We start from the raw sequence: 22,205 nt of genomic DNA on the forward strand, positions 1-22,205 counted from the left end.
TGCAGGTACAGCAGGCAGTGAAGAAAGCTAATGGCATGCTGGCTTTTATAATAAGAGGAATAGAGTATAGGAGTAAAGAGGTCCTTCTGCAGCTGTACAGGGCCCTGGTGAGACCCCACCTGGAGTATTGTGTGCAGTTTTGGTCTCCAAATTTGAGGAAGGACATTCTTGCTATTGAGGGAGTGCAGCGTAGGTTCACAAGGTTAATTCCCGGAATGGCGGGACTGTCATATGTTGAAAGATTGGAGTGACTGGGCTTGTATACACTGGAATTTAGAAGGATGAGAGGGGATCTGATTGAAACATATAAGATTATTAAGGGATTGGACACACTGGAGGCAGGAAGCATGTTCCCGCTGATGGGTGAGTCCAGAACTAGAGGCCACAGTTTAAGAATAAGGGGTAGGCCATTTAGAACAGAGATGCGGAAAAACTTTTTCACCCAGAGAGTGGTGGATATGTGGAATGCTCTGCCCCAGAAGGCAGTGGAGGCCAAGTCTCTGGATGCATTCAAGAGAGAGTTAGATAGAGCTCTTATAGATAGCGGGGTCAAGGGATATGGGGAGAGGGCAGGAACGGGGTACTGATTGTGTATGATCAGCCATGATCACAGTGAATGGCAGTGCTGGCTAGAAGGGCCGAATGGCCTACTCCTGCACCTACTGTCTATTGTCTATTGTCAGACACAGAGTGAATCTCCCTCCACACTGTCCCATCACACACTCCCAGGGTCAGACACAGAGTGAATCTCCCTCCACACTGTCCCATCACACACTCCCAGGGTCAGACATAGAGTGAATCTCCCTCCACACTGTCCCATCACACACTCCCAGGGTCAGACACAGAGTGAATCTCCCTCCACACTGTCCCATCACACACTCCCAGGGTCAGACACAGAGTGAATCTCCCTCCACATTGTCCCATCACACACTCCCGGGGTCAGACACAGAGTGAATCTCCCTCCACACTGTCCTATCACACACTCCCAGGGTCAGACATAGAGTGAATCTCCCTCCACACTGTCCCATCACACACTCCCAGGGTCAGACATAGAGTGAATCTCCCTCCACACTGTCCCATCACACACTCCCAGGGTCAGACACAGAGTGAATCTCCCTCCACACTGTCCCATCACACACTCCCAGGGTCAGACATAGAGTGAATCTCCCTCCACACTGTCCTATCACACACTCCCAGGGTCAGTCACACAGTGAATCTCCCTCCACACTGTCCCATCACACACTCCCAGGGTCAGTCACACAGTGAATCTCCCACCACACTGTCCCATCACACACTCCCAGGGTCAGACACAGAGTGAATCTCCCTCCAAACTGTCCCATCACACACTCCCAGGGTCAGACACAGAATGAATCTCCCTCCACACCTTATGCATGGAGGTAAATGGATTGCTCTAATTTGATGTGTGATGATGATGAATAATTTCCCACATAGTAATGAAGATTGGACCTGCTGTTTGATGTGTTCTAGATGTTGGGAGGCTGGGAATGTTTCTTTTACACCTGATGTTATTCTGTCTCTCCTCCCTTTTCCCTCTCTCTCCCTCTTTTTCATGCATCTCTCCATCCCCTATTTCTCTATGCCTTTGACCTTATTTCTGTCACTCCCTCCGTCTCCAACTCTTCATTTTTCCCACTCTCTTTCCCTGTCCCCCTCTTGTCCCTCCCCCTCCACTTCACACTCTCCCTCATTCCACCCCCCTTCCTTGTCATTCCCTCCTTCCTTCCTGGCTTCTCCCTCTCCCTTTCCTCCACTCTCCCCATCTCCCTATCATCCCGCTCCATTATCTCCCCACCTCTCTGTCCTCCCATCTCTGTCTCTCCCCTCCCTGCTCCCCTTCTGTCCATCACCTGCCCCAGCTCACCCCCACTCAAAGCCAACTCTCACGGACCCTTGACCTCCTGGACCTGACCTCCGGCCCGCAGTCGCTCTCTCTCTCATACGGGGGAGGCGGCGTGGTCCTGCATCCTCCCTCCTCTGCCTCCCTGCGGGAGAGTCCAGGGGGCCCCTCTGTCTTGCCTGACTGGCCTCCATTGCCCCTCGACCCCCTCCCACGCCGGCGGCGGCGCCTCCAACTGAAGCCCGGCCGGGGTCGCAAGCTATTTGGCTGGGGTGACTTCTACGTGAATGTGCGGACGGTGAAGTTCAGCGTGCTGCTGACCGGGAAGGTCGTGGACCACGTGAACGGCACCTTCAGTGTCTTCTTCCGGCACAACTCCTCCAGCCTGGGTAATGTCTCTGTTAGCATTGTGCCCCCAACTCGCCTGGTGGGTTTCAACCTCCTCCAGGAGACGGCACCGGAGCTGGCGGCCGCTGCCGCCGTGGGTCACCGTCTCTTCAACTGCCGGGTGGAGTACGAGAAGACGGACCGGGCGCGCAAGACCCGCCCCTGCCTCTATGACCCCTCACGCCTCTGTTACTCGGAGCACACCCAGAGCCAGGCGTCCTGGATGTGCACCAAACCCTTCAAGGTCATCTGCATCTTTCTAGCCTTCTACAGCACCGACTACAAGCTGGTCCAGAAGGTTTGCCCTGACTATAACTTCCACAACGAGCTGCCCTACCTTGGCTGAGGAGGTGGGAAACAGCGCAGGGCATCAAGTTCAAGTCTGCTCTGCCCCTTCGTTGTCCCCTCTTCTCTCATCCTCAGCTTCCATCTTGTACAAAATGTCTATTGTTCATTTCCCTTCGTAGATGCTGCCTGACCCACTGAGCTCCTCCAGCATTTTTTGTGTCCTGCCCTACCCTCATCTTGCTGTACCCCATCGAATACAGACCTAGAGACATAAAATGCTTCTTGTACATCAACCCTTTCATTTCCGGGATTGTTCTGGTGATCCTCCTCTCGATGCTCTCCATGGACAGCACATCCTTCTGTAGATATGGGAAGCAAGACTCCTCAAAATATTCCAAATGTAGTCTGTCCAACTTTCCCAATTCAGTTTTCCCACTGTCTCACTGTAACCCTTCACCCCTTCACCAATTAAAAACCCATTCATATTCATCTTTAGAACATCCAATGTCTCGGCCTCTACTGCCCCGGGTGGCAACAAATCCCACAGATTCACCATCTTCTGGTTGAAGGAATTCCTCCCCATCCCTGTTCCAAAGGGATGTCCCTACATTCTGAGGCTGTGACATTTGATCCTGGACTGTCCTACTGATGGAGATTTCCTCTCCACATCTGCTCTCAGTATTTGGGAGGATTCAGTGGGATCTACCCCTCATCCTATTCCTGCTGCCCTCGTCCTCCTGAGTGGGAGAGATGTCAGAATAGCCTCTACAAGACACAATGGTGCATTTTGATGGTGGTGCACACTGCATTCACTGTGTGCCATTGGTGAACAGAGGGGGTGTTTAGAGGGGGAGGTGGATGGGCTTCCATTTGAGCAGGATATATGGACTAACTCCACCTGGGCAAGTGGGGAGTGATCCATCACACTCCTGACCTGTAGACAGTGGAGAGGTACTGTGGCGGATGTGGAGTGTATGGACTAACTCCACCCGGGCAAGTGGGGAGTGTTCCATCACACTCCTGACCTGTAGACGGTGGAGAGGTAATGTAGTGGATGTGGAGTACATGGACTAACTCCACCCGGGCAAGTGGGGAGTGATCCATCACACTCCTGACCTGTAGACAGTGGAGAGGTACTGTGGCGGATGTGGAGTGTCTGGACTAACTCCACCCAGGCAAGTGGGGAGTGTTCCATCACACTCCTGACCTGTAGACGGTGGAGAGGTAATGTGGTGGATGTGGAGTGTATGGACTAACTCCACCCAGGCAAGTGGGGAGTGTTCCATCACACTCCTGATCTGTAGACAGTGGAGAGGTAATGTGGTGGATGTGGAGTACATGGACATTGGAGAACTAATGTGGTGTCAAAAGGGCAGTCAATCACCACAGGATCCTTTGTGTCTGACCTCCTCCTGTTGTCAGGAGGTCTGATTGGTCTGATTGGGTTTCTGGTCAATGGTGACCATCCAGGATGGTGAGGGAATGGGACAAGGCAATGGGAATGTCATTGAACTCTCAAGAGGAGGTAGCAAAATTGCTGGAGGTGAATGTTTCCTGACCGTGAGTGGACAAATGGGCACTAGGCGGTGTTAGTGTCATTTAGCCCGAGTCTGAATGTTTCCCGTGTCTTCCTACATGCCGGCACGGGCTGGAGTGTGAAAGGAACTGAACATAGTCCGATGGTCAGGGAAATGTCACTACTCCTGGAGAGAAGGTCACACACAAAAGATAGGCTCAGGAGACAGCCCACAGGGTCTCCCTTATCTCCAGCACACATTGAGAGGAGAGAGCTAGAAAGGGACAGGACTAAGCTGTCATCAGATCACACTTTACAGGAAAGAGGTCATTAAACTGGAAGGAGTGCAGAAAAGATTCATCAGTATGTTACGTGGACTGCAGGGCCTGAGTTGCAAAGAGAGATGGTGTCGACTAGGATTTTATTCCCTGGAACATAGGTGATTGAGAGGGGACCTGATAAAGGAAAATACAATCACGAGAGGCAGACTGGGTGAAAGTACACAGCACATCACTCCCTCCTCACCCTCCCTCCCACAGCACATCACTCCCTCCTCACCACCCCTCCCACACCATGGTGCTCCCTCCTCATCACCCCTTCCACAACGTGACATACTGCCCTCAGCGACCCTCCAACAGCACGGAACTCCCTCTTCACCACCCCCTACAGTGCTCCCGCTGCACTGCCCCTTCACAATGCAGTGTTATCTGGCATCTCCCCTTTTCTCAGTCCCTGTATGTCACTGTCTCTCTTTCTCCACTCTCTCCCTTGCTCCACATGTATGTATATGTGTGTGTCTCTCTCTGGAGGTATATATACATTGTGTGTGTGTGTGTACATCTCTCTCCATGTCTGTGTGTGTGCGTGTCTCTCTCTCTCTCTCTCTCTCTCTCTCTCTGTTTATGTGCATGTCTCTGTGAGTGATGTGTATACGTGTCGATCTTTGTGTCTGTGTCTGTTTGAGTGATGTGTATACGTGTGAGTGTGTGTGTGTGTGTGTGTGTGTACGTAATCTGCTGATGCATGGATTCCAGCCTGCGCAATATTTCCAAAACACTGCCTGTGCTTTGCAATAAAACTTCTGTCCCAGGGAACGCGCTGATGAGTGCTGACAGTTACTTAATGAAACACAGTTTTCCCTTGAGACGCCAGCTTCATTACCACAGAGAATGCTGTTCCAAAAAATTCACCTCGGCTAGCAATACAGGACGGAGGGAGGGAGAGGTGGGAGGTTGGGAGAGATGGAGGTAGAGAGCAGTAGGGAGGGAGAAGGGGAGAGAGAGCACATAGGAATGGAGAAGATGAAAGGAGGGAGGGAGAGAACGAAGGTTGGAGAGGGAGGTGGGAGCGAGAAGAGGGCAGGGTGGAGGGAGTATGAGAAAGAGAGAGGCAGAATGGTGGATGTTGTGTCAACAGAAAAACCCGCTTCCTACCATTTTACCCTGTCTCAGTCCTCCAAGCACCTCCATCCCGCTGTCCCCCACATGTCCTCATCCCTTCAATCACTCCATTCCCTTATTTACTTACTTCTCCATCTATCCCACATGCATCAAAACACACAGTGAAATGCATCATTTATATTAAACCACCCCTGGGGTGTGCTGGGGGCAGCCCGCCAGTGTTACCACACATTCCAGCGCCAACATAGTATACCCACAATGCTCAGCACAATAACACAGAACACAACGAGCAACTAAACAGCAGTAAAACAAGCCCCTTCCCCACCCTCCCACTCACCCAGTCAGGACTCCAGCCCTATGACTGGCCACCTCTAGCCCTCCATCCCTCCACCCCTCCATTCACTCCATCCCTCTTTCCACTCCATCAATTCCACCCCTCTGACTCCTCCATCCCTGCCACTCCTCCATCCACTCCACACCTCCATCAACTCCATCCCTCTGTCCCTCTGTCCCCTCCAACCACTCCACCCCTCCATCACCTCCATTCATCTACTCCTCTGCCCACTCCACACCTCCATCCCCTGCACTCCTCCATACCTCTGTCCCCTCCTGTCCACTCCACCTCTCCACTTCTCTATCCACTCCATCCCTCTATCCACTCCATCAATTCCACCCCTCTGACTCCTCCATCCACTCCATGCCTCCATCAACTCCATCCCTCAGTCCCTCCGTTCCCTCCATCCATCCACCCCTCTGCTCACTCCACACCTTCATCCTCTACACTCTTCCATCCACTCTATCCCTTCATCCACTCCACCCCTCCATCCATCTACCCCTCTGTCCAATACACACCTCCATCCCCTCCACTCCTGCATACCTCTGTCCCCTCCATCCACTCCATACCTCCATCCCCTCTGTCCACTCCACCCCTCCATTCCCTCCGTCACCTCCATCAACTTCACCGTACCATCCTCTCCATCCACCACACCCCTTCATCCACTCCACCCCTCAGTCACCTCCATTCAGCTACTCCTCTGCCCACTCCACACCTCCATCCCCTCCTCCTCCATCCACTCCATCCCTCTATCCCACCAACCCCTCCATCCCTCTGTCCTTTCCATCCACTCCAACCCTTTGTCTCCTCCTTCCACTCTACTCCTCCAAACCTCCATCTCCTCTGTCCATTCCACCACTACATGCACTCCATTCCATCTTCCATCCCCTCCATCCACTCCATCCCTCTGTCCACTCCATCTCTCAGTCCACTCCAACCACTCCACACCCTCCATCCACTCCATCCCTAAAATCCCTTCCATCTCTCCAATCATCTCCACTGTTCTACCTCCTGCATTCCTCTGTCCCTCCATCCCCTCCACCTCTTCCAATCTGAGATCCCCTCTCTCACCTACGCCCACCATGATGCACCCACCATGGAAGAAATAAATTCTGACTGTCTGCACCTCTCAAATTCCTATAAACCTCGACCAGATCTCCCCTCAGCCTCTGTCGCTCCAGAGAAAACAACCTGGGTTTGTCCAGCCTCTCCTTGTAGCTTACGCTCTCTCATCCAGACAGCATCCTGGTGAACCTCCTCTGCACCCTCTCCAAATCCCCCACACCCTTCCTGTAATGGGGTGAGCGGAACTGAATGCAATACTCCAGATGGTTTTAGACATTACAACTCTGAGAAGAAAGATACCAGCTGTCTCCTCTATCTATGCCTCTCATAATCTTATAAACCTCTTTCAGGTCTCCTCTCAGCCTCCACTGCTCCACTATGTTACGAGCCAGGAGTCTGCGAAGGTTAACTAGAGTAGGTTGTGTGTCGACAAAGGGGCCATGGGCAAATGGGAGACTTTTAAATGTGAGACAGTGTCAAGGTCTGTACATTCCTGTTCCTGAGTGAAGGGCAAAGCTGGTAGGAGTAGGGAACTCTGGATGACTAGGGATATGAAGGCACTGGCTATGAAAATGAAGGTACCATGGGTTAGCTACAGATCAAGTGAATCCCTGGAGGAGTACAGTGTACTCAAGAAGGAAACCCAGAGGGCAAAAAGGTATATGAGAAAACTTAGAACATACGTAGAACAGTGCCCTTCAGGCCATAATGTTTTGCTGGCCCTTTAACGTACTCCAAGATCAATCTAATCCTTCCTTTCTCCATAGCCCTACATTTTTCTATCACTCATGTGCTTATCTAAGAGTCTCTTAAATGTCTCTAATGTACCTGTCTGTACCAACACCTCTAGCAGGGCATTCCATGCACCTGTAACTCTCTGTGTAAAAAACCAACCTCCATTCCCCATTCTCATTGACTTCTCACCCCTTCTCTCCTCACCTGACCAATACCTCTCTCAGGTTCCCACCTCCTCCCCTTTGTCCCACAGTCCACTGTCCTCTCCTGTCAGATTCCTCCTTCTTCAGCCCTTCACCTCTTCCACCTGTCACCTCCCAGTTTCTTCCTTCATTCCCCCTTCCCCACCCTCTCACCCACCTGGTCTCACTTCCCTTGTATTCCTCTCCCCTCCCCCCACCTAATTCTGGATTCTGCTCCCCTTCCCTTCCACTCCTGACGAAGGGTCTCGGCCAGAAACGTAGCTTGTTTATTCCCCACCATAGATGCTGCCTGACCTGCTGAGGTCCTCCAGCATTTGGTGTGTGTTAATCTCTTCGACAACTTTGCTCAATGTGTCCAGCAGCTTGACAGGGGAAGCCTAATTATTGGGAAGCGCATTCCTCATGGAGAGGGTGACAGGACAGCTCGGGAAAGAGACTGCCAACACAGCGATTTAGCGGGCAATTTTTCCCTGAGCAGCAGACAGCATGTCCAAGAGATATAAAATAAAATGGGATTGGAAGGAAACTGACAGTGTCAGTGGAGTTGTTAAGAGTGGGGGTGGAGGGGAAGGTGAGAAATGAAGATAACCCAATTCTCACCGCACCCCCACAGCACGGCACTCCCTCCTCACCGCCCCTCCCACAGTGCGGTGTCCCCTCCTCACCGTCCCCCCCACAGCACAATGATCCCTCCTCACCGCCATTCCTACAGCACGGTACTCCCTCCTCACCACCCCTCCCACAGAGTGGCATTCTCTCCTCACCTCCCCTCCCCATTCACTGTTCATATCGGTCAGATCATTACACAGCTTATTGAGGTAGAATGCAGAGTGAAGTGTCCCAGTTACAGAGAAAGTGCAGAGCAGGCAGACAATAAGTTGCCAGGGCTACAACAAGGTAGATGTGAGCTCAAGAGTCTTTCTTATTGTTCCAGAGGACTCGAGAGACTGAGGTTGAGCAGTCTGGGACATTTTTCATTGGTGCAATGGAGACTGAAGGGTGACTTTTTCAAGGTGAATGAAACCATGAAGGACATAGACAGGGTAAATTTGCACAGTCTTTCACCCCCAGGAAGTGGAATTGAAAACTAGAAGGTCCAAGTTTAAGGTGAGAGGGGAAAGATTTATCAGGAACCTGAGGAGCAACATTTTCACCCAGAAGATAGTCTGAGCTGCCAGAGGAAGAGGTTAAGGCAGGTTAAGACAGTTACAACATTAATAAGGCCCCTGGACAGATGGGAAAGGTTTAGAGGGATATGGCCCAATCATGAGCAGTTGGGAACCCTAGTCGATGTGGACCAGTTAAACCGAAGGGCCTGCTTCAATGCTGTATGACTCCATGATTTTCAGGGTCAGGTGCCCCCAAGTGGGGTGGGGGGGGGGTGATCCATCTCCTCGTATTGTCGCAACATATATTCCTCAGCGCCATAGCCCTCATTCTCCTGGGCGGGAGAGGTGGGGGTTTCTGTGGGGTTTTGGAGTTGCCCGGGCGAGAGTCTACAGTGTGATTTGTAGACGGTGCACACCGCATTTACTGTGTGTCAGTGGTGGAGGGAGGGGGGGTGTTCAGGGGGGAGGGAGAATTAGGTTCCGATTGAATGGGATGCTTTGTCCCAGCAGTATAAAGATTCTCGATACTTGTTATAGTCGCACTCATCCCAGGCAAGTAGGGAGTGTTCCATCACACTCCTGACCTGTAGATGGTGGAGAGGTGATGTGGTGGATGTGGAGTACATGGACTAACCCCACCCGAGCAAGTGGGGAGTGTTCCATCACACTCCTGACCTGTGGACAGTGGAGAGGTAATGTGGTGGATGTGGATTACATGGACTAACTCCACCCGGGCAAGTGGACAGTGTTCCATCACACTCCTGACCTGTGGATGGTGGAGAGGTAATGTGGTGGATGTGGAGTACATGGACTAACTCCACCCGGGCAAGTGGGGAGTGTTCCATCACACTCCTGACCTGTGGATGGTGGAGAGGTAATGTGGTGGATGTGGAGTACATGGACTAACTCCACCTGGGCAAGTGGGGAGTGTTCCATCACACTCCGGACCTGTAGTCAGTGGAGAGGTAATGTGGTGGATGTGGAGTACATGGACTAACTCCACCTGGGCAAGTGGGGAGTGTTCCATCACACTCCTGACCTGTAGATGGTGGAGAGGTAATGTGGTGGATTTGGAGTGCATGGACTAACTCCACCCGGGCAAGTGGGGAGTGTTCCATCACACTCCTGACCTGTAGTCAGTGGAGAGGTAACGTGGTGGATGTGGATTACATGGACTAACTCCACCCAGGCAAGTGGGGAGTGTTCCATCACACTCCTGACCTGTAGACAATGGAGAGGTAATGTGGTGGATGTGGAGTACATGGACTAACTCCACCCAGGCAAGTAGGAAGTGTTCCGTCACACCATTAATCTATGGATGATGGAGGGATTTTGGGGAGTCACCCGAATGTCCTATAGGATTGAATATACCCAGCGATCCAGTCTCTAGGGTAGAGGATTCTTAAGATCCACCTACCTCCCAGAGAAGGGATTCCCCCTCTACTTATTCTGAAACCATCCCTTCCACCTACCCCACACACCCAGTTCTGAAATCCCCCTACCAGGGGAAACATCCTCTCCCCACCCACCCTGTCCAGCTCCTACCATGGTGCCTCTTACTCCTCCCAAACCTTTAACGGGTACATGGTCCCAACTTTGTCAACTCTTCCCCTCAAGGCAATGAGGGGAGATCTTAGAGGTACACAAAATTATGAGGGGTATAGGGGCCTTCAATTTAGGGTGAAAAATGAACAATTTGAGGGGAATCTGAGGGGGAACTTCTTCACTCAGAGTGGAAAGGGTGTGGAATGTGCTGCCAGTAGAAGTGGTGGATGTGGGTTCAACTGCGAGGTTTAAGAGAAGTTTGGATAAGGACAAGGACAAGGACGGGCAGGGTATGGAAGGCTATAGTTCAGGTGTGGGTTGATGGGACTCGGCAGAATAACTGTTTGGCACAGACTAAATGGGCCGAAGGGAGTGTTTCTGTGCTGTAGTGCTCTGTGACTATAACCCAGGCGAGAAAGGTCCTTGAGAGTGTCGTAAGGGACAGTAGCCATTTGGCAAACGGTGACAAGATAAAGATGGAGATGAATGATTCTCGGATGACGTTCACTATTTATTGGATATTTTACTAAATCTGAAATATTACTGGCCTTTAATGTGTAGAGTTGTTTGGTTATTAATGCTTGTGTGATTGGTGATTGATTATGTAAATAAAGAATATGAACATCCACAAGGTTACTAGTTGGTCAATATCTTTATCCAACTCATCTATTTCTGTATAAAAATGGCATTTTGTTCAAACTTTCGGACAGTGTGGTGACAGGGGCCACTGGGCTGTTTGCCTTGTGCACAAATAAAATGTAATTCAGGACGAGTGTGAGTTTTTCGAGTCCAGTTAATCAGGGATGACAGAGGGATGTACCGGGGAGATGAGGTGGACAATCTGGGTGATTCCAGCACATCCCCAGGGAGAGATGGGGGGAGAATGTGAGATTGGAGAGAGACAGGGACAGGCAGTGAGTGAAGTTGTGGAGGATAGGCAGATGGTCAGAGTGTGAAAGGGCTGGAGACAGGGTGTGGGAGAGGTGAGAGAGAGATAGACAGTGTGTGAAAGAGATGACTGAGTATGTGGGAGAGAGAGGGATGTACAAAGTGTGGGAGAGGTGGTGAGAATGAAAGGAATGGATAGACTGTGGAAGAGGTGGGAGAGAGAGGAATGGATCAAGTGTGGAAAGGGTGACCAAAATGGACAGTGTGTGAGAGAGGGGGGGGAGAGAGGGGGGAGAAAGAGATGGACAGAATGTGATAGAGAGGGATGGGCCAAGTTTGAAAGAGGTGGCAGAGAGAATTCAACAGAGAATGAGAGAGGTGGAAGAGAGAGTGAGATGGACAGTGTAGGAGATGTGGACAGAGTAGGAAAGGGAGAATGTTAATGAGAGAAAGATGAGTGAAAGGTGGGAGAGAAGGTGGAAGGGGGATGGGTGAGAGAGATGGACAGAGTGTGGGAGAGGTCAAAGAGGAGATAATAGAGGGAGTGAGGGGGGAGAGAAATGACAGAGTGAGAATGACAGCTGTCGTCATTGGAGACTCTATAGTCAGGGGAGCAGACAGGAGATTTTGTGGACGTGAGAAGGACACCTGCATGGTTTGTTGCCTCCCGGGTGCCAGGGCCCGGGATGTCCCTGACTGGGTGCATGACATCCTGGTACAAGAAGGAAAGCAACCAGAAGTCGTGATACATGTTGGTACCAATGACATGGGCAGGAAGAGGGATGAGGTCCTGAAGTGTGAGTTTTGGGAACTAGGCAGAAGGCTGAAGAACAGGACCTTAAGGGTGGCATTCTCAGGATTGATGCCAGTGTTACGTGATAGTGATGGTAAGAATTGGAGGAGATGGCAGTTGAATGCGTGGCTGAGGAGTTGGTTCAAGGGGCAGGGTTTTAGATTTTTGGACCATTGGGATCTCTTCTGGGAAAGGTGGGACCTGTACAGATTGGATGGGTTGAACCTGAACTCGAGGGGGCACAATATCCTTGCAGGTAGGTTTGCTAGCATGGTTCAGGAGGGTTTAAACTAATTTGCAAGGGGATGGGACCTGGAGTGATACAGCAGTGAAAGAAGTGCTTAGAGTAAAGCCAGATCTAACATATAGAGAGGTTTTGAGGAAAGAGCAGCAGATTAAAGGGTATAAAGGTAGTAAGGTAGAAGGGCTAAAGTGTGTGTACTTCAATGCAAGAAGCATCAGGAGCAAAGGTGATGAACTGAGAGCTTGGATACATACATGGAATTATGATGTAATGGCCATTATGGAGACTTGGCTGGCACCAGTGCAGGAATGGATTCTCAATATTCCTGGATTTCAGTGCTTTAAAAGGGATAGAGAGGGGGGAAAAGGGGAGGAGGGGTGGCATTACTGGTCAGGGATACTATTACAGCTGCAGAAAGGGTGGGTAATGTAGTAGGATCCCCTTTTGAGTCAGTATGGGTGGAATTCAGGAAGAGGAAGGGAGCAGTTACTCTACTGGGGGTATTCTATAGGCCCCCTGGTAGCAACAGAGATACCAAGGAGCAGATTGAGAGGCAGATTTTGGAAAGGTGCAAAAATAACAGGGTTGTTATCATGGGTGACTTTAACTTCCCTAATATTGATTGGCACTTGATTAGTTCCAAGGGTTTAGATGGGACAGAGTTTGTTAAGTGTGTCCAGGATGGATTCCTGTCACAGTATGTTGACAGGCCGACTAGGGGAAATGCCATACTAGATCTAGTATTAGGTAATGAACCGGGTCAGGTCACAGATCTGTCAGTGGGTGAGCATCTGGGGGACAGTGATCACAGCTCCCTGGCCTTTAGCATTATCATGGAAAAGGATAGAATCAGAGAGGACAGGAAAATTTTTAATTGGGGTAGGGCAAATTAGGAGGCTATAAGGCTAGAACTTGGGGGTGTGAAATGGGATGATGTTTTTGCAGGGAAATGTACTATGGACATGTGGATCTCTTGCGGGATGTTAGGGATAAATTTGTCCCGGCGAGGAAGATAAAGAATGATAGGGTGAAGGAACCATGGGTGACAAGTGAAGTGGAAAATCTAGTCAGATGGAAGAGGGCAGCATACATGAGGTTTAGGAAGCAAGGATCAGATGGGTATAGGGTATATACACATACTCAATAGGAATATAGGGTAGCAAGAAAGGAGCTTAAGAAGGGGCTGAGAAGAGCAAGAAGGGGGCATGAGAAGGCCTTGGTGAGTAGGGTAAAAGAAAACCCCAAGGCATTCTTCAATTATGTGAAGAACAAAAGGATGACAGGAGTGAAGGTAGGACCGATTAGAGATAAAAGTGGGAAGATGTGCCTGGAGGCTGTGGAAGTGAGCGAGGTCCTCAATGAATACTTCTCTTTGGTATTCACCACTGAGAGGGAACTTGATGACGGTGAGGACAATATGAGTGAAATTGATTTTCTGGAGCATGTTGATATTAAGGGAGGAGAGGTGTTGGAGTTGTTAAAATACATTAGGATGGATAAGTCCCCGGGGCCTGATGGAATATTCCCCAGGCAGCTCCACAAGGCAAGGGAAGAGATTGCTGAACCTCTGGCTAGGATCTTTATGTCCTCGTTGTCCACAGGAATGGTACCGGAGGATTGGAGGGAGGCGAATGTTGTCCCCCTGTTCAAAAAAGGTAGTAGGGATAGTCCAGGTAATTATAGACCAGTGAGCCTTACGTCTGTGGTGGGAAAGTTGTTGGAAAAGATTCTTAGAGATAGGATCTATGGGCATTTAGAGAATCATGGTCTGATTAGGGACAGTCAGTATGGTTTTGTGAAGGGCAAATCGTGTCTAACAAGCCTGATAGAGTTCTTTGAAGAGGTGACCAGGCATATAGATGAGGGTAGTGAAGTGGATGTGATCTACATGGATTTTAATAAGGCATTTGACAAGGTTCCACATGATAGGCTTATTCAGAAAGTCAGAAGGCATGGGATCCAGGGAAGTTTGGCCAGGTGGATTCAGAATTGGCTTGTCTACAGAAGGCAGAGGGTCGTGGTGGAGGGAGTACATTCAGATTAGAGGGTTGTGACTAGTGGTGTCACACAAGGATCTGTTCTGGGACCTGTACTTCTTGTGATTTTTATTAACGACCTGGATGTGGGGGTACAAGGGTGGGTTGGCAAGTTTGCAGATGACACAAAGGTTAGTGGTGTTATAGATAGTGTAGAGGATTGTCAAAGATTGCAGAGACATTGATAGGATGCAGAAGTGGGCTGAAAAGTGGCAGATGGAGTTCAACCCGGAGAAGTGTGAGGTGGTACACTTTGGAAGGACAAACTCCAAGGCAGAGTACAAAGTAAATGGCAGGATACTTGGTAGTGTGGAGGAGCAGAGGGATCTGGGGGTACATGTCCACGGATCCCTGAAAGTTGCCTCACAGGTAGATAGGGTAATTAAAAAATCTTATGGGGTTTTAGCTTTCATAAGTCGAGGGATAGAGTTTAAGAGACACGATGTAATGATGCAGCTCTATAAAACTCTGGTTAGGCCACACTTGGAGTACTGTGTCCAGTTCTGGTCGCCTCACTATAGGAAGGATGTGGAAGCATTGGAAAGGGTACAGAGGAGATTTACCAGGATGCTGCCTGATTTAGAGAGTATGGATTATGATCAGAGATTAAGGGAATTAGGGCTTTACTCTTTGGAGAGGAGGAGGATGAGAGGAGATATGATAGAGGTATACAAGATATTAAGAGGAATAGACAGAGTGGACAGCCAGCGCCTCTTCCCCAGGGCACCACTGCTCAGTACAAGAGGACATGGCTTTAAGGTAAGGGGGAGGAAGTTCAAGGGGGATATTAGAGGAAGGTGTTTCACTCAGAGAGCGATTGGTGTGTGGAATGCACTGCCTGAGTCAGTGACGGAGGCAGGTACACTAGCGAAGTTTAAGAGACTACTAGACAGGTATATGGAGGAATTTAAGGTGGGGGGTTATATGGGAGGCAGGGTTTGAGGGTCGGCACAACATTGTGGGCCAAAGGGCCTGTAATGTGCTGTACTATTCTATGTTCTATGAGAGAGAGGGGTCTGAACAGTGAGAGGGAATGAGAGACAGCAGGGTGGGGCAGAGAGATGGACAGTGTATGAAAGGTGAAGAGAGATGCAAAGAGGGAGACAGGGATGTACAGAGTGTGGGAGAGAGATGGACAGTGAGAGGAGGGAGGGAAAGAGCTGGACAGAGTGTGAAAGGTGAAATTGACAGAGTGAGAAAGTGGGATGAAGAGTTTGAGAGACAGAGAGAGATGAACAGTGTGTGAGACAGGTGAGAATAGAGGGATGGAGAGTGTGAGAGAGAGGAGGATGAATAGAAAGTGTGTCAGATGAAAAGAAGGATGTAGAGAGTGTGGGAGAGCTGAGGAGAAAGAGCAGGCAGTTGCAGGATGGTACTATTTTGGGGCGAAGGGTCTTCACTGGGGGTTCTGGTAGGGGAGAGTGCTCTTGGGCTCCCCCCCCCCACCGCCAGTCTTCAATCAGCAAATGTCCTGTGGCTGAGTGGCATTTGCGTCAGAGAGCTGTGCAGCTTGAAGTGTAGGCAGATGGAGGTAAAGTGTGGATATCCATATCCCCCCCACCACACTCTCCATCGGTGAACACATCACCTGTCAGGGAGCTGTCTGCCTGTCCGAGTGAAGCGAAGACAGATGGCGAAGACTCCGGAGAACCACAGCCTCAGCTCTGAATCCTGGCCAGGTGGGCATGGGGGGAGTGCTGACATAGCCACAGCTGGAGTACTGTGTGTTGGTTCTGGGCACCACAGCACAGGGAGGACGTGCAGCAGGAAATGGTACTGGAATTGGAATTGGTTTATTATTATCACACGTACTGAGATACGGTGAAAATCTTGTCTCCCATACTGTCCATTCAGATCAGATCATTACACAGTGTGTTGAGGTAGAACAAGGTAAAATAATAACAAAATGCAGAATAAAGTGTCACAGTTACAGAGAAAGTACAGTGTGGGCAGACAGTAAGGTACAAGATCATAACGAGGTAGATTATGAGGTCAGGAGTCAATCTTAATGTGCTGGGATACCATTCAATAGTTTGATCACAGTGGGGTAGAAACTGTCCCTGAGCCTGGTGTTTAAATGTGCTTTCAGGCTTTTGTATCTTCCACCCGACAGGAGAGGGAAGAAGAGAGAACGTCCGGGGTGGGTGGGGTCTTTGATTATTCTGTCTGCTTCACTGAGGCAGTGAGAAGTATGGACAGAGTCCATGGAGGGGAGGCTGGTTTCCTGATGTGCTGAGCCGTGTCCACAACTCTCCCCGGTTTCTCGTGGTCACGGGCAGAGTGGTTGTCACACCAAACTGTTGTGCATCCAGACAGGATGCTTTCTATGGTGCATCGATAAAAAATGGCAAAGGTCAACAGGGACATGCCAAATTTCTTTAGTCTCCTGAGGAAGTAGACATTGCCTGGATTAGTTATGGGGAGGGATCAGAGAGGCTGGATCTGTTCTCCCTGGAGTCCTAGAGTTGCACAACACAGAAACAAATCCTTCAGCCCAGCTGGTCCATGCCAACCAGGATTGCCATCTAAGCTGGTCTAATTTACCATGTTTGCTATTCAGATGCTGTTAATGCATCAGGACTGGTGAGCTTGAGCTAGAAAAGGAGGCTGGACAAACTGATACTCTTTTACCTGGAGCAAATGAGGCTGAGGGGTTTATAAAAACATAAGGAGCATAGATAAGATGGATGGTCACAATCTTTTCCCCAGGGTAGGGGAGTATGAAACCTTTCCAAATACGTACCTGTCCAACTGTCTTCTAAATGATATTATGTTAATTCAGGTCATGTTGAGTTTGTTGTCATGTGCACAAGTGTGGTGAGGTACAGGGACAATGAAAAACTGGCTTGAAGCAGGAGCAGCATCAGGGGTACGTAGGTACAGACAACCCACAGAATATAAATTATACAGAAATTATACCAGACAGTGTACAAAATCAAGATCTTAGTGCAGAAGCAAAGGCACAATTAGAGACGACTCCCTGGGAGTGCAGAGTGGTCACGGTGTTGCTGTACTGAGGTGGTGATCAGGGTTGTGCCGGTTGGTTCAGGAACCGAATGGTTGAAGGGAAGTAGCTGTTCCTGAACCTGGTGGTGTGGGACTTCAGGCTTCTGTACCTCCTGCCCGATGGGAGCTGTGAGAAGATGGGATGGCCCGGATGGTGGGGATCTCTGATGATGGATGTTGCCTTCTTGAGGCAGCACCTCCTGTAGACACTACCCATGGTGGGGAGGGATGTGTCGGTGATGTATTGGGCAGAGTCCACGACTCTCTGCTGTTTGTGACGTTCTTGTGTAGTCGAATTGCCTCATCAGACTGAACCAGTCAGGACACTTCCAAAAGTTTAGTGTTCAGTGACAAGCTGAACCCCCTGACAAAGACGCTGGTGCGCTGGGCCCAGGACAGGTCCTCGAGGTATTAACCTCCAGGGATTTAAAGTTACTGACTCTCTCCACCACCAATTTCCCAGTGTCAGGGAACCCGAACCTCCCCTTCCTGAAGTCAGTTATCAGCTCCTTTGATTGTACCCACCTCAACCACTTATTCCATATACCCTCTGCATAAGGAAGTTGTCCCTCATGTCCCCATCAAGTCTCTCACCTTAAACCTGTGTCCTCTAGTTTTAGAACTCCCACCCCACCACCCTTTGACTATCTACCCACCTTATCTACGCCCCTTGAGATTTCATAACCTTCGGCGCAGAGATGAGTGCAGTTTGAATATTTGGAACTCTCACTTTGAGAGGACTTTGGGGAATGGAGGAATCCGAGGATCGGGGGTCAGTGCAGGGATGTGGGATAGACTGAGATGCATTTTGGGAAAACATGCCACAGTAGGACTTTCACAGTGAAAAGTGGGGCCCTTAGGAGTGTTGTAGAACAGAGGGACCTCGGAATATAAGTACATGGCTCCCTGAAGGTGGCATTGCAGGTAGACAGGTGTTTGGCACACTGACCTTCATAATTCAGGATACTGAGTACAGGAGATGGGAGATTATGTTGTAGTTGTACAAGATGTTAATGACGCTGCATTTGGAATATTGTGTTTAGTTTTGGTCACCCTGCTGTAGGAAAAATGCCATTAAGCAGGAAGGAGTGCAAAGGATATTTGGATTTTGGAACTGGAATTGGAATTGGTTTATTATTGTCACACATACCAAGATAAAGTGAAAAGCTTATCTTGCATTATTTTCATTCAGATCAAATCATTACATAATGCATTGAGGCAGAACAAGGTAAAACAGTAACAACAAAGTGCAAGATTATAACAAGGTAGATTGTGAGGTCAAGAGTCCATTTTATGATACTGGGGGACCGCAAAGCGGTTTGCGCAACTGCTTTACAGCCCCAGTGATTACTGATCAAGATTTAATTTCAACTGCTGTCTGTAAGGGGTTTACGCATCCCCCCCCCCACCACGACTACATATGTTTCCTCCAGGTGCTCTGGTCTCCACTCCCCCACATTCAAAAGATATGCAGGTTAGGGTTCGTAAGCTGTGGGGATGGTGTGTTGGTGCTGGAAGTATCCTCGGACTGTGTTAGTCATTGATGCGAAGTGACACACTTCACTATATGTTTTGATAAATAAAACTAGTTTTTACCATTTCAATATCTGATAACATCAGGGAAGAAACTGTCCTTGAACCTGATGTTATGTGCTTTCAGGCTTTTACAAGGATGTTGCTGGGACTGAGTTAAAGAGAGAGATGGACAAATTGGGATTTTATTCCTTGGGAGACTGAGGGGCGAACTAACAGAGGTGTATCAAACCATGAGGGGAATTAGTTTCCCAAGCAATAAAGTATTTTTTCACAAAGCTGGGGAATTAAGAACTAGAGGGCACAGGTTTAAGATGAGAGGGGAGAAATTTAATAGTGATCTGAGGGAAATGTTTTCACCTAGAGGTGAAACCACACCCACATGGATGAGGAAGTGGTTGTGGCAGGTACATTAAGAACATTTAAAAGACATTTGGATTATGGGCCAAATGTGGGCAAATGGAACTGACTTGAAAGGGCATCTTGGTCATCAGAGATCAGTTGGGCTGAAGGGCCTGTTCTTATGCTGGGAGTCTCTACAGGGCGTAACAGGAGAAAGCAGCCCACTCGGTCAGCACCCCATCTCACCTCCCCTCCTCAACATGCCCTCTCTCCACCACTGTCACACGTGTGCACCATCTGCAAAGCTCACCACGGTCACTCGTCTGGGCTACACAGAGAGCATCTCCACTTCTCCCCGACCAAACAGACAATGGCAAGAGTGCAGGGGAACAACAAGACCCTGCCACATGGAATTTCCCCTCCTCCCCCACACCATCCCAAATGAGAGGTACACCAGCCGCCCCTTCCCCATTTAAATCCCGGGAATTCCCTACCCTGACAGCACCATTGCAGCAGCCTCATGAAGCGGAATGTAGGGGGTTCAAGGAGACGGCTCATGAACCCCCCCCCCTCACCTTCCCTATATGGGGGTGAGGGGAGCAAAGGCGATAATTCCAAATCATTCCCCCTCCCCCGCGAAGCAAAAAAAAAGAGAATAAAGTGATTTCCAAGTCAGTTATTGTGTCTGTGTGGTGTTTCAAGATGGGGGTGCGGGTGTCCTGCTCTCATGGTTGGTCATCCACTGGTGTGGGGCAGCCAAGGGTGGAGGGAGGGAGGGGATAGGAGGGAAGGGTTCCCTCTGGGTTATGATGTTGGGGAAAATCTGTTGTTTCGCAGCAAAGGAGGTCAAAGTCAGAGTGGAGTTCATTGTCACCTGTACAAGTCCCTGTGTGTACAGGTGCAGTGAAAAACTTACCTACAGCAGCATCACAGGCACAGAGCATCAGAAACACAACATTCACAAGGAAACATAAATTATACCGCTTAAAGACAACTTTTACAAGAAAACACCATCAGAACAAAAACCAAGTGCATCATAGTGCAGAGTGGTCACGGTGTTGCTGTACTGAGGTGGTGATCAGGGTTGTGCCGGTTGGTTCAGGAACCGAATGGTTGAAGGGAAGTAACTTTTCCTGAACCTGGTGGTGTGGAACTTCAGGCTTCAGTACCTCCTGCCCGATGGGAGCTGTGAGAAGATGGGATGGCCCGGATGGTGGGGATCTCTGATGATGGACAGTGCCTTCTTGAGGCAGCACCTCCTGTAGACACTACCCATGGTGGGGAGGGATGGGGTACCCATAATGTACGGGGCAGATTCCACAACTCTCTGCAGCTCTACAACAAGTAGTTAAAATTGCCCACATGTCACTGGCACCATTCTACCCACTCTGCATTCCGGGGAGTTACTTGTATATTGTGTCATATAGGATTGCTTTTATATTTTCTGCGCTGTAGTGCTCCATGATTCTATAACTCAATCAGTAGGCCAGACAGCATCTATGGAGGGAAATGAACAGTTGATGTTTCAGGCTGAGACCTTTCATCAGTCTAATGCAGAATAAAGTGTTACAGTTACAGAGAAAGTACAGTGTAGGTAAACAATAAGGTGCAGGGTAATAATAAGGTAGATTGTGAGGCCAAGAGACCATCTTATAGTACTAGGAGTCAACACAGTTAAATTGAAAGAGTGCAGAGAAGATTAACAAGGATGTTACATGCTGTATGGAGAGCTTGGCTAGGCTAGGCCTTTATTCCTTGGAACGTAGGAGAATGAGAGACAACCTTACAGAAATGGTAAAAATTATCTGTGACAAAGTGGTCACGGTGTTGCTGTACTGAGGTGGTGATCAGGGTTGTGCCGGTTGGTTCAGGAACCGAATGGTTAAAGGGAAGTAACTTTTCCTGAACCTGGTGGTGTGGGACTTCAGGCTTCTGTACCTCCTGCCCGATGGGAGCTGTGAGAAGATGGGATGGCCCAGATGGTGGGGATCTCTGATGATGGACGTTGCCTTCTTGAGGCAGCACCTCCTGTAGACACTACCCATGGTGGGGAGGGATGTGTCGGTGATGTACTGGGCAGAGCCCACAGCTCTCTGCAGCAAGGGTCCATCATAGAGTCCATCATACTGCAATGTTATCATAACTGGTCACGGTGTCGCTGTACTGAGGTGGTGATCAGGGTTGTGCCGGTTGGTTCAGGAACCGAATGGTTGAAGGGAAGTAGCTGTTCCTGAACCTGGTGGTGTGGGACTTCAGGCTTCTGTACCTCCTGCCCGATGGGAGCTGTGAGAAGATGGGATGGCCCGGATGATGGGGATCTTTGATTTTGATACTACCAATGGTGGGGAGGGAGGGATGTGCCTGTGATTTACTGGGCAACGTTCACTACTCTGTAGCCTCTGACATTCCTGTGCATTCGAATTGCTATCCCAGCCCGTGATACAAACAGTCACTGTGTGTATATACATTTGTGTATATATATAGTTACATACCCCGTAACTGGGTGTCTTACCAGCAAAGATAGAAGTATCCGTTGGAGTCTGGTGGAGGACTCGGTGTTTATTAGTAAAATATACAAAACAATATCAACAATGCAAATATACTGATAATACACGTTAGCAATACTAAACCTAAAAGTGTGGGTATAATAATAATCAATAATAAACAAGCTCTATCATTGTCTAGGGGATAATGAATTGTCATATGTGAATATAAAGTTCAGTTCATACGTGCTGAGGTAGTTGTTGGTCGATGTGTTGTAATTGTTGGAGAGAGAGAGAGAGCGATCAAACAGTGACAGCTATTGTCTTGCAAACTTTCCTTTACGATCCTGATCCGTCGATGTGTTGTTGTGGCCATTCAGGTATGACCCCTCTGTCCTTTAGCTAAACCGTTCTTCTATGGTGGACTCGTCACCCAGGCA

The 22,205-nt window shown here is 49.3% G+C and overlaps 1 protein-coding gene across 1 annotated transcript; it reads left to right on the forward strand.

Moving 5' to 3' along the window:
• Window positions 1–1,391: 1,391 nt before the first annotated feature.
• On the forward strand, window positions 1,392–3,163 carry LOC132385000 (neurexophilin-2-like). The gene is made up of 2 exons (XM_059956725.1): window positions 1,392–1,397; window positions 1,878–3,163. Exons 1-2 carry the CDS (start codon window positions 1,392–1,394, stop codon window positions 2,589–2,591), a joined length of 720 nt encoding a protein of 239 aa, XP_059812708.1. The 3' UTR covers window positions 2,592–3,163.
• Window positions 3,164–22,205: the final 19,042 nt, after the last annotated feature.

Source organism: Hypanus sabinus, chromosome X1, assembly GCF_030144855.1.
Source record: "Hypanus sabinus isolate sHypSab1 chromosome X1, sHypSab1.hap1, whole genome shotgun sequence".
NCBI lineage: Eukaryota > Metazoa > Chordata > Chondrichthyes > Myliobatiformes > Dasyatidae > Hypanus > Hypanus sabinus.